We start from the raw sequence: 12,018 nt of genomic DNA, 5'->3' as shown, positions 1-12,018 counted from the left end.
AAGGTCAAACCACATGTGTTTAAGTGCTATTTACCCTTAAAAAAATTAATTAAAAAAACTCTTTTTTCATCCAATGTGTTTGAAATTGTTCTGACCCAAGTTAAAATGGGCCGAATAATCACAATACAAAATGGCAAGGCCCAGTTCTAAAGGAAAGTCACGTGCGACATTTGACGCGCCCTTTGCTGCGCGTGTGAAATAGTTTTCAAAACCACGAAAATGGATCAGATGATGATGATACAGCCACCACAGCCGATCATCACACGCCACACTCCCCAACTGTTTCCACTGCGTCGTTGGAGGAGAGATCTCTTCCCGCCACCAGGAAACACCGTCCGATGGGAGTCTCAACGGCGGCGGCGGCGGCGATTGCTTTGACGGCAGCTCTCTTCATCTCGATATTCCTATCTACCGCCGTCAAGGCGGATGGAGATCTCATCGCCGCCTTGGACCTCCGTCGAAAGTCGCCTACAGTTGGTCTGTGCGCTTCCGTTATAGAGCCGTCGGGATTTCCTTGCTCCGAACACACTGTAAATTTCTCGCTTCAAATATACTTCACTTCGCTGTCAAATTTTAGTTCTCCATCTACTTAATTTATCGATTACTCTATTTGTTGGTGAAGAAGTTGTTTGATCCAAAATTGCCAACTATTTTCTGCAATAAATATTATTCAGATTGGGTAAAATTAAATATTGTATATTTATGTTTGCTTAAACCATTTATTTGTTGAATTATTGGTTAATAAGAGTAATATATATCTTTCGAATTGTTCCAGACTCAAACCAAAGATGGATACGTATTGGGACTTCAACGTGTTTCATCCCCGTCTGTGATTGTCGGGCAAAAGAGCTCTCCGGTTTTGCTAATTCACGGACTTTTTATGGTAACTATTGTTTTCGCTTAATTTTTTAGTGAATGAATATATGTAGTCGATGAATTTACATGGATATTATACGTAACGGAAATGCTTGTTTTGATTACTTCCCTTCTCCATCATGTATTATTCGTAACTATATTCAATTGTGGTTAAACCGTTGTTCTTGGTAGTAGGGGAAGTTTCTTTATACTATAATTTAGTTTGTCGTATAAAAAGCGCTCAATAGTATTTGTATTTATAGTATAAATCTCTGTTTTTTTGTGTAAATTTACCATGTTTTTGATTGTTGATCAAATTGTGAACAAACAAGTGAGATTTATGTGCTGATGTTTTCTATTTTGTGATTGTCCGTTTGTAACTCTGATAATCAAACAGGCTGGTGATGCATGGTTCATGGATTCCGCAAATCAATCATTGGGTTTTATTCTTGCCACACAAGGTTTCGATGTTTGGGTTGGAAATGTACGCGGGACACGTTGGAGTCATGGTCATGTGTCTCTATCAGAGAAAGATAAGGTTTACGTTTTATCTTTAGTTCTTCTTACATTGTCGATGTAACAAAAAGATAGAAATAATGAAACTTATATTTAGGTTCTGGTCCTTTATATTTTCAGGATTTTTGGGATTGGAGTTGGCAAGAGCTAGCTCTTTATGATCTGGGAGAAATGATTCGTTACGTGTATTCAGTTACAAACTCGAAAGTATTTGTTGTTGGACATTCTCAGGTCTTCAGTCTCTCGATACAACAATTTTTTTTTTTTCGTGTAATAGTGTGCTGATTGTTCGTCTGAATTCTTCGTTTTCTTCTTTTGTACTTACACAGGGAACTATCATGTCTCTGGCTGCGTTAACTCAACCAGATATAGCAACAATGGTTGAAGCCGCTGCACTTCTTTGTCCTATATCATACTTGGAACATATAACTGCTCCATTTGTTCTTCGATTAGTTAAAATGCATCTCGATGAGGTTTGTTAACTGCCGTCAAGTCATTTCTGTTTGGAAATGTTTCTTTCATACTGAAACAAATTACATTTTTTTCTAGGTAATTGTGGCGATGGGCATTCATGAACTCAATTTTAAAAGGTGCCACAATATTTTGATCTTTTGTCAATTCATTGCGTATCATTAGCCAGCTCTTTCTAAGATTTATTTCAGCTGATTTTTCAGTGACATGGGCACTCGGATAATGGATATGATGTGCGATGGACACTTGGAATGCGGTGACTTGCTTAATTCTATTACAGGTACTCGATTCTTACTGATTTTTCTTATCTCTTGTTATAGGATTAGAGACGGTTCCTTTAAAATTTCTGCTAGCTAGTAAAAAAGGAGAAGCTATCTTAATTTTTTTTTTTTACTTTTCGCGCAGGCGAGAATTGCTGCTTCAATAGCTCTCGGATTGATTTCTATCTCGAATTCGAGCCTCATCCCACATCCTCTAAGAACTTGCGTCACCTCTTCCAGAGTATGTCCTTTCTATATACCCTCTGTCTCGTCACCATCTTTACTCAAAAACCAATTGCAAGCTTCCTTTTTTTTACGACGAAAAAGTTTCCAAAATTCTGTTTATACTGCAGTGATCCGTAAAGGTACTTTTGCAATGTACGACTACGGGACATGGAAAAATCTGATATATTACAGCCAAATAAAGCCACCGGCATTTGATCTGAGCTCAATTCCGAGTTCGTTGCCGATATGGATGGGTTACGGGGGCAAAGATGCATTGGCAGATGTTTCAGATGTACAGCACACTCTCAAGGAACTGCCATTGAAGCCAGATTTGCTTTATCTTGAGAATTATGGGCATATTGATTTCCTTTTGAGTGTTAAATCAAAGGAAGATGTTTATGATAGCATGCTTGCCTTTTTCACCTCCCACGTGGGAACTTCTTCTAGCAGCAGTTATTGATTGCTGGTATATATCATGTGTATTGTTGTAAATTCAAAATTTCTCTACTCCTTTGTTGTATTGTACATATTTCATAATATAGAACATGATAATGGATATATATTTTATATTGTTATCCATTATTTAAACATCGTATGTGGTAGGGGTGGTAAACGAGCTGAGCTGGCTCGTGAACTCAACGAGTTGGCTCGATAATAGCTCGAACTCGAGCTCGGGCCCAATTATATATAGTTGTTCTACAGCTCACGAGCTTCTTATTTAATTTATTTTATATATATATATTATTATTATTATTATTTAAAGGTCGAGCTCGAGCCAAAAAATTTAACTGGTCGAGCTGGGCTTGTTAACAACTCTGGTACTGACACTAAATGGTACTATGGAGGCTGTGTTGTTATATCTGTATTGAGAAGAAAAATATGCACATAAACGTATGTGGTGGGTTTATTTCTATTTATATTTTTATTTTTATTTTTATTTTTGACCCCTTTTGTGTATTATGATATTTAAATATAGATTCGCATGGACAATTATGTCAAAAGTCAATGTACATCTTTTACTAAAGTTATCGTGCCGTGTTGTATTTGTGCAACGACAATATGTGTTGATTTATTTCTTCTGATAAATATAATGTGTGCTGATTTAGATTAGCAGCACTTAATAGACTTTAGAGAGCAATTACTATATCCTATCATTTTAGAAACTTGGGTAAATAACAATTTAACTTTGTGCACTTGACTCTCTATAGTTTGAATTTTGTACATATAACCCCTTGTACTTTTAATATACACACATAAACTGCCATATAGTAATTTAGTTGATAAATAATTAGATTTGTAATTTTTTTTGTTTTGTAGGGACTATTTACATATTTCATAACTAAGTTTCAAACAAAAAGTCAAAAAGAGAGTTTTCATATTTTATACATACTTCATAATTATTTTTGGTTTACCTAATTAAATGCTCCATAGATTCCAAAACTACAAAATCCATGCACTTCAAATTAAATAACAAGGTGTCGTATTACATTTATGATTTATCTTTAATAAAAACAAAAACGGTGTCGTATTGCATTTTGCATGAATAAGACAAGCCAATTAAAACAAAAAAAAATAACTATAGTGAATCTCGTGATCAATCGCTACCTACAATGTGGACAACAACCTCGTCCACAAAATCTTGCATGTTTCTATAAGACGAACCACCCTCCGCCACCGCCTCCTCCGCCGCCTTCTTCCACCTCAGCGCATTCGCCTTCATCTCCGCCGCCTCCGGGCCGGCGGTGGCCGCCCTCAAACACTTCTCAACCTCATCCCGGCGGACAATCCTACCCTCAGCCGCACCCCTACACATCCTAACCCCAACCTTAAAAACATCAACCAAGAACTTCGCGTCCGTCACCTGATCCCCCCACTGAGGAAACGCCACCACCGGAACCCCGCCGGCCAGCGCCTCCACCGTCGAGTTCCACCCGCAGTGCGTCACGAAACACGCCGTCGAGGGGTGCGCCAGCACCTCCTCCTGCGGTGCCCACGTCACCACCCTCCCCCTATATCCAACCCCCTCCAGAAACCCCACCGGCAGTACACGCGGCGCCGCCGCCGACTCCTTCGCCGGCGGCCGTAGAACCCAAAGAAACGAAACCCCAGATGCGAGAAGCCCGTACGCAATCTCCTCCACCTGCTCCTGCTCCAAACTCACAACACTCCCAAACGAAACGTACACCACCGTCGCCGCCGCCTTCGTATCCAGCCACCCAACACAACCATCCTCCGCCGTGAAAAAATCCGCACGGATAATCTCACCATCACCGCTGAAACCACCGAGTTCCTTGAAAAGAGGGCCAATAGTCCTGACGGGGCGGCCGCAAATTTCGGACACGTGGCAGATAATCTCACGCTCCAGCTCCTCAAAAGTGTCCATCAATACACAAAAAGTTTTGGACAAATTTTCAAACTGTCCCAAAATTGCCCTTCTCAGACAAGGGTAATCGGTGCTCGGATGCAAGAAACTCGGAACTTCGTCGTGCTTCAACAATGGCAGAAACGGCAACTGAACATCGATCTCTGGTTCTTCTTCACTAGGGAAAGGTACGAGGTTATGGCAGTAATGGTAATAAGCCGAGAAACTCGCGCAAGACTGAACCCAAAGCATCGCGCTAGGAATCCCCAGACTCTCGGCTACATCCGTAACCCACGGGATAAACGGGTTGTTGATTAAGCAGGAAACGGGTCGACCCGTTTCCTGGTGGTTACGGATCATCTGGGGGAGTTTCTCCCGGCCGACGAGCTCCAGCTGGGCGATGTACGCGTCGAGGCCGTTGCTGCTTTTCGGGCGGGTCGGGTCCCACCCGTCGTCGAAGAATTCGAACCGGATTTCGCCCCGGCCCGACCGAACCGGCTCGCCGTCGCTGGATTTACGGATGGTGACTCCGGCGGATTCGGGGGCGGCGAGAGTGACGAAGAGGCCGAAACCGGCGAGACGCTTGGCGAGGCGGAGGAGTGGGTTCACGTGACCCTGACCCGGGAAAGAAACCATGAAAACGTGTATGTTTTGCAGAGGTTCGCCGGAGTGAAGTCGGCTGCTGCCCATTTTTCCTCTGTATCTATAGTTTAGTGGACTAGGCTTGCTTGACCTATTATATATATATAATTGGGATAAGTATATATTATTACATATTAAATGAAAACAACTTGGATTTTATTTGTGTATCTCCCAAGGCCTATTTTGGACAATATTACCCCTGCAAAGTTGTACAATAGTCTTTCATTTTCCAGATCATTCCAAAATTTAATCAGATTTTTTTCTTTTTTTCATCCGTGTTCATAAAAAATAAGGAAGATGATTTTTTTTCTTTTTTGATTCTAATACTTAAAAAATGAGTAGCATTTTACTTATTCAAATCTCCAGATTATTTTATTTTAATCAATCAATTCATTAATTCATGCACAAAAATAATAAAATTCAATTCCACTGAATAAAAAATCAAAAAAAAACAACAACTTTCAATAATATATGATTGTCTGAGAAGCTGCATGCAACGTATGAATAAATTGTTTGTAGTCTACAAATTGAATAGAATAACCGGTCTAAAAATATTATGCAAATATTTTCTATTAACTTCGAAAAACATATACTACAACACATCAGACTGTACAAATAAAGTAATAACAAATATTTCAGCTGACATCTCCAGTACTCATATTCAAATAGTCTGGATAAAATGTGTTTCACATATATAAGGCTATTTCTTTAGACAAATAGATGATGTCAATAGAGATGTTTTCATCTAAATAACATAAATTAATTAACAAACTCAATCTAGGAAGTCAACCAATTAAGGGTATATATAATCGAGTTCAACGATTAAGAAATAACATGCGAGAAAAATCCACATGCTATTATTTATTTATAACACAAATTACAATCCAACTATTGGCAACACAAGTAATGTTCAATTTATTAGTACTCAGACTCCTCAAGTAATGTTCAATATTTTTTTTTATGTATTTTATATTTATTAAAAATGTAATGTATTATGCTTTTTTTAAGAATTACTAATTTAGCACATTGGCCATGAATCGAGATCGGGAATTTTTTATTATTTAAATAAGATATTAATTTATTGAAATTCTGTTGTATACAAATTAAAGGTAGAGATTCATGTAAGGTTGTCCTAATTATGCAATTATTTTTATATTTAGTGCATTAAAATTATTAATTTAAATTGATCTAATTCATGTGACGAAACAAAATTATAGTATTGGATTTCTTTATTTACTATTGATCCATGTCCACTTTATCTCTCTAGATTGAAGTTAAAGCCCAAACTTCTGGGCCTTGATTTAATGCCCGATATATGTTGAATAGGTCATATGGTCGTCGTGGGCTTAAGAACTTAAGCCCTTTTAAAATACTTTTAATTTTCTTATACTGTTTAAATTCGGTGACGATATAAGTGCAGTGGTAAATCTACACTATCGTATAATAGTTTGTAAATTTACGAAAGACGTAAACTGCACTAGGCAAACTATTTGTGAGAAGCTCGACTTAGCAATCGTTGACGAATGGTCAACTAACATAGACTCACTTGCTCCGACCGCTAATTTATTTAATGGGCAAATTTAGAGAATTGAAAGAGTTTTTTGAGAGGCAAAATACTTTGTGCCTCCATTAATGGTATTTCAGGGTATTTATAGGCAGAGTCGAAAATCAAACCAAACTACTCGATACTCGATTCAAAATCGATTGTCGCCACAACCCTAAACAATTCAACCAAACACAAATTGTCACATTTAAAAACCCAAATTAAATGTTTCTTTTATTCTTTAATCATTTTCTCAAACATAATCTTATATTGTATTAAGCCAACTACTTTTTTGCAATAAGAATAATTAATTATCCCTAAATAGATAATGATCCCATCAACTCCAGTAGTACTTCATGAAAACCCTTTAGTGCCTGAAAGTAATAAATAAAAAATAATAATAATAATAATAATAATAATAATAATAATAATAATAATAATAATCAAAGTGATATATACATACATACTATATATCATAATTACATATATGTATTGGCGGCATGCATATATCAGAGTCGCTTTGCCTCAAAGAATTCTAACCACCAACTGGGACCAACATTTTGGATTATGGCCATTTTTTTTTTATTTTTTTTTATACATTATTCGATTATGGTAAATACCAAATAAAAGAAATTAAATACATAATAAAACTCTTCCTTCGTTGTGAAAGAGTGCTGACGACTGTGTGACGTTGCATTTGACCTAACGATCTTATTATCAAAATTCAAAAGTAATACTCGATACTTTGCAGATTCTCATTTATATAATAGAAATTCTACTCTGAAAATTTAATTTAATTTAATTTAATTAAGTAAAATCAGCATATGAAATAAATTTCAAATATTTCCAGTCAAAACAGATAAAAGATTCATGCAATATTTTTTTTTTCTTTCTGAACTTAAAATCGTCATATTTACTAACATTCTTCAACAAATTGTTTACCTAATTTCCAATTGCGATAAATAAATAAATAAAAATAAATAAAAGGAAAGCAGCATTCACCAACCCCAATTAGCCCAACTGTACTTTGCTGAGATGTCGCACATTTGATTTTCTGTAAAAAAAAATAAAAATATTTCTTTTCCCATCTCTCTCTCTCTTTCTATATATATATGTAATAATAACATATGTCTGTACAGGCAGCATAACTGAGAAAATAAAAATAAAAAAAAAAATCAGAGAAAAAGAAAAAAAATGGGAAGTATAGAAATGGAGAGGAAAACAGTGGGATGGGCTGCACGAGATCCTTCTGGTGTTCTCTCACCCTATTCATACACACTCAGGTTTTTTATTTTCTATTTATTTCATTTTTCAAGATTGCTCCTTTTTTTTTGTTTAATTGGTCATTGATAAATAAATAAATATATATATTTTGTTTTATTACAGAGAGACGGGGGCTGAAGATGTATATGTGAAGGTGACATGCTGTGGGATTTGTCACACAGATATCCATCAGATTAAGAATGACCTCGGCATGTCCAATTACCCCATGGTTCCAGGGTATATTCTCCCTCTCTCTTTTTTTTATTATTATTTTATTTTAATTCAGCACGCAGTTGACGGTGTGGTGTGTGTGTTTTTGGACTTAATTCTGATTTCTGAGTCTAAGATTTTATTGACTTAATTAAACCTGCTAGGATATATATATCATTCGTCGCTGGTTGTCTTGGGGGTGGGTCCCACTTCTCTCTCTCTAACACTCCTTTCTCTCTCACGCACGCGCACACACACACACACATTAATCCTATTAAATGGTCATAGTTTACAGATTAATATAGATACACATTTAATTATTTTGTGTATTTGTGTAATTAATAATTAACATGAATGACAGTCATGAAGTGGTGGGAGAAGTGAAGGAGGTGGGATCAGGTGTGAGCAAGTTCAGGGTAGGAGATGTGGTGGGAGTAGGGTGCATCGTAGGATGCTGTAGGAACTGCAGGCCGTGTAATGCGGATATAGAGCAATACTGCAGCAAGAAGATTTGGTCTTACAATGATGTTTACACTGATGGCAAACCCACCCAAGGTGGTTTTGCTACTGCCATGGTTGTTGATCAAAAGTGAGCTTTTTTTTTTCCCATTTTGGAAAAATTATGTTTTTCACCCCATGTTTGCACTGATTTCACATTTGGTCTCTCATGTTTCAATAATTTGACACTTTGGGTCATTTTCGTTAATTTACTGCTAGTCCGTCTGTTAAGGCAGTGTTGGACGCATGCTTGATTCCATTATTATTAACGGAAATTCGATGAAAATGATTAAAAGTGTTGAATTTTTGACACCGTAGGGACCAAATGTGTTTTGAATGAACACGAGGGACCAAATGTGGAATCAATACAAACTTGAGGGATGAAATTTGTATTTTTTCGTTTCCAATTTCCATTATTTAATTATTATTTTTAATTATTTTACTAGCTTATTTAATGTTTTGAAAAACACACACAAAAAAAAGTTCATTTAGTACTTCTATTTTTTATATTGAATTATTAAAAAAGATCCTCGGAAAATTAAAAATAGTGAGCTTTTAGGGTGTAATTTGATGAAAAAAATTGACTCACGGGTAAATTTTGCTATTAAAGTAACAATGGAGGTCTTTTTGCAATTTAAAAAAAACACAGGGTGTTGAATGCAATAAACACCTCATTTTTTTTTACTAAAATTAACTTTAAGACGGAGGTTTATTTCCAACTGTACAGATTCGTGGTGAAAATTCCAGATGGGATGGCGGCGGAGCAGGCGGCGCCGCTACTATGCGCAGGGGTGACAATCTACAGCCCCCTGAACCATTTCGGGCTGAAATCGAGCGGGCTGAGAGGCGGCATTTTAGGTCTGGGAGGCGTGGGCCATATGGGGGTCAAAATCGCCAAGGCGATGGGCCACCACGTCACCGTCATAAGCTCCTCCGATCGGAAGAGGGCGGAGGCGCTGGACCACCTCGGCGCCGACGACTACCTAGTCAGCTCCGACGCCGATCAGATGGAAAAAATCGCCGACACCCTCGATTACATAATCGACACGATTCCGGTGTTCCACCCATTGGAGCCTTACCTTTCGTTGCTGAAAATCGACGGCAAGTTGATTTTGATGGGGGTTATAAATACTCCCCTGCAATTCGTCACTCCCATGGTTATGCTTGGTAAGCTTTTTTTTTTTAATTCTTGGGTTTAATTTAATTGCATTTAGCACCGCTGAATATACGTAAATTATGAAAACCCCCTAAACTTTAGACTAAATTATGAAAAATACCCACAACTATCCGTAATTACCAAAATTTTCCCAATGTTTGTTTCAATATAACATCAACCCTTACAGTGTGATTTTTTACGAAATGTTTTTTACTACAGGGATTATTCCACGAAAAAACGTCGACATCTATTTTAATTGTTGAAAAACTCCTCTCATTATATATATATATATATATATATATATATATATATTATCAAAATTTCCCCTTGTGGTTCAATTTTATTAGCAAACTACCCCTAATTGTTGCAAAAAAAATGCACAGTAAGGATTTATTTGCAATTCGAATTCGATATGGCACATGGTCGATATTTTTAATTTAATTGCCAGAAGTTACCTAACTTGCAACTAAATTTGTTGGTTTATTTAATTTTAATACCAACTGATCTTGACTATATTATGATTTATCACAAATGTTTATAATTTGGTGACATTAATTTTTTGAAGGGAGGAAAAGTATAACAGGGAGTTTCATTGGAAGCATGAAAGAGACAGAGGAAATGCTGGAATTTTGCAAGGAAAAAGGACTAACTTCAACAATCGAGACCGTGAAAATGGATTACATCAACACCGCTTTCGAGAGGCTCGAAAAGAACGACGTTAGGTACCGATTCGTCGTTGATGTTGCCGGAAGCAAACTTGATCATATCACTGAATAATGATAATAATAATAATAATTCCTAAGAAACACAAACACTATTATTTGGTTATTGTTTCATTATATATGTATTGGGACACATGTGTCTTTTTACATATTGAAGTCTTCTTCTTCTTTCTGGATCTCTGAGCAATTAAATTGATGTTCTTTTTTTTCAATGGAATGTGGCTTTTGTTTATTTTATTGGAAGTGGGATTTGGTTTTACATTGTATGAGTGGATAGAAGTTGGTGTGATTGTGAAAGCTAAGGTGGGGAAATATGTAGATATGGTTTCTTTGACTATATAATCAAATCCTTTTGGTTGGTTTGATTTGGATTACTTGTCTTTGTGAGTTTATCAACATAACAAGCTTGGGCAATGTTTGGAACCATTTCTATTTTGTTTTCATTGTTTCCCCAAAACAAAATGGGATTTATTAAACTTTTCAAATCATTTTCTCAAAACAATTTCAAAATTTTCTCTCTCCTTCAGACATGATATGACTGCTACAGTAAAATATGTCTTCACTAAAAAACAGATAAACATCACTTTATCTTTCAATTTTTTTCTTATAAAATATTTTTTTCTAACACCTTTAAACATGATTTGACTCCTACAGTGTATTTTGTCTCCTTCCAAAATATAAACAAACATTACTTTCATTCTCAAATTCTTCCCCCAAAACATATTTCCTGAAAATGAAATCAAAATAAGTTCCAAAACGCTTCCAAACATTGACTTGGCATCTACGTTTTCTTTGATAACTACACCAACCCCAAAAAAGGAAAAAATAAATATAAAAACGAAATTGAATTATTATTATTATTATTATTATATAGATGCAACCAAATTTATATTCTTTTTCAGATTTGGTGAGTGGGTAAGGTTTGTGATTGTGGTGTCATCATCTTTCCAATACGTGGGGTGCCCCACCACTTGATAAACTCTCACTTTTATCCACGTGTTAAAGATAATGTTTTGAATATTTATTTAACTTGTATTATTAATGGGTTAATAGAAATAAATAAAACATTTTGGATTTGGGCTTCAGTTGAGCGTTATGATAAACGGCCCAGTCGATATTAGGCTTTGTGAGTGCAAAACCCCAATAGCAAAAAACTACCCGAAAAAAAAATAATGGGCTTACAAGTTACAACCATCTCAAATTTAATTTACCCGAAAACTATAATAAATTATTTATATAAATATAAATATTTGAAAGACAAAATATTAAAGAATATTTATTAATACAATTGAGTA

The 12,018-nt window shown here is 36.0% G+C and overlaps 3 protein-coding genes across 3 annotated transcripts; 2 read left to right on the top strand and 1 right to left on the bottom strand.

Annotated features, from left to right (window-relative positions):
* The first annotated feature begins 155 nt into the window (after nt 1-155).
* Nucleotides 156-2,915, top strand: LOC105957519 (lipase 1). Its single transcript, XM_088823531.1, has 9 exons — nt 156-530; nt 776-883; nt 1,253-1,393; nt 1,492-1,602; nt 1,701-1,844; nt 1,921-1,961; nt 2,046-2,122; nt 2,248-2,343; nt 2,456-2,915. Exons 1-9 carry the CDS (start codon nt 339-341, stop codon nt 2,785-2,787), a joined length of 1,242 nt encoding a protein of 413 aa, XP_088679657.1. The 5' UTR covers nt 156-338; the 3' UTR covers nt 2,788-2,915.
* Nucleotides 2,916-3,759: 844 nt separating this feature from the next.
* Nucleotides 3,760-5,537, bottom strand: LOC105957520 (gallate 1-beta-glucosyltransferase 84A23). Its single transcript, XM_088823525.1, has one exon. The coding sequence runs from the start codon at nt 5,377-5,379 to the stop codon at nt 3,922-3,924; it is 1,458 nt and encodes a 485-aa protein (XP_088679651.1). The 5' UTR covers nt 5,380-5,537; the 3' UTR covers nt 3,760-3,921.
* Nucleotides 5,538-7,887: 2,350 nt separating this feature from the next.
* Nucleotides 7,888-11,086, top strand: LOC105957521 (cinnamyl alcohol dehydrogenase 1). The gene is made up of 5 exons (XM_012981446.2): nt 7,888-8,157; nt 8,261-8,374; nt 8,709-8,936; nt 9,573-10,012; nt 10,567-11,086. The coding sequence occupies exons 1-5, from the start codon at nt 8,069-8,071 to the stop codon at nt 10,776-10,778; spliced, it is 1,083 nt and encodes a 360-aa protein (XP_012836900.1). The 5' UTR covers nt 7,888-8,068; the 3' UTR covers nt 10,779-11,086.
* Nucleotides 11,087-12,018: the final 932 nt, after the last annotated feature.

The sequence above is a fragment of the Erythranthe guttata genome, chromosome 2 (assembly GCF_056151865.1).
Source record: "Erythranthe guttata isolate IM_541 chromosome 2, IM_541, whole genome shotgun sequence".
Lineage (NCBI taxonomy): Eukaryota > Viridiplantae > Streptophyta > Magnoliopsida > Lamiales > Phrymaceae > Erythranthe > Erythranthe guttata.
Note: the sequence above shows the minus strand (reverse complement) of the source record. Positions and strands in the feature narration are given on the sequence as shown.

What these genes read in the sequence shown, in the direction of transcription:
- LOC105957520 (XM_088823525.1), bottom strand. Translation starts at nt 5,379, where the DNA reads ATGGGCAGCAGCCGACTTCACTCCGGCGAACCTCTGCAAAACATACAC.
- LOC105957519 (XM_088823531.1), top strand. Translation starts at nt 339, where the DNA reads ATGGGAGTCTCAACGGCGGCGGCGGCGGCGATTGCTTTGACGGCAGCT. An exon ending in TTCCTTGCTCCGAACACACT is followed by an intron (nt 531 to 775) that starts GTAAATTTCTCG and finishes GAATTGTTCCAG; the next exon opens with ACTCAAACCAAAGATGGATA. An exon ending in TTGTTGTTGGACATTCTCAG is followed by an intron (nt 1,603 to 1,700) that starts GTCTTCAGTCTC and finishes GTACTTACACAG; the next exon opens with GGAACTATCATGTCTCTGGC.
- LOC105957521 (XM_012981446.2), top strand. Translation starts at nt 8,069, where the DNA reads ATGGGAAGTATAGAAATGGAGAGGAAAACAGTGGGATGGGCTGCACGA. An exon ending in CCCTATTCATACACACTCAG is followed by an intron (nt 8,158 to 8,260) that starts GTTTTTTATTTT and finishes GTTTTATTACAG; the next exon opens with AGAGACGGGGGCTGAAGATG. An exon ending in AATTACCCCATGGTTCCAGG is followed by an intron (nt 8,375 to 8,708) that starts GTATATTCTCCC and finishes CATGAATGACAG; the next exon opens with TCATGAAGTGGTGGGAGAAG.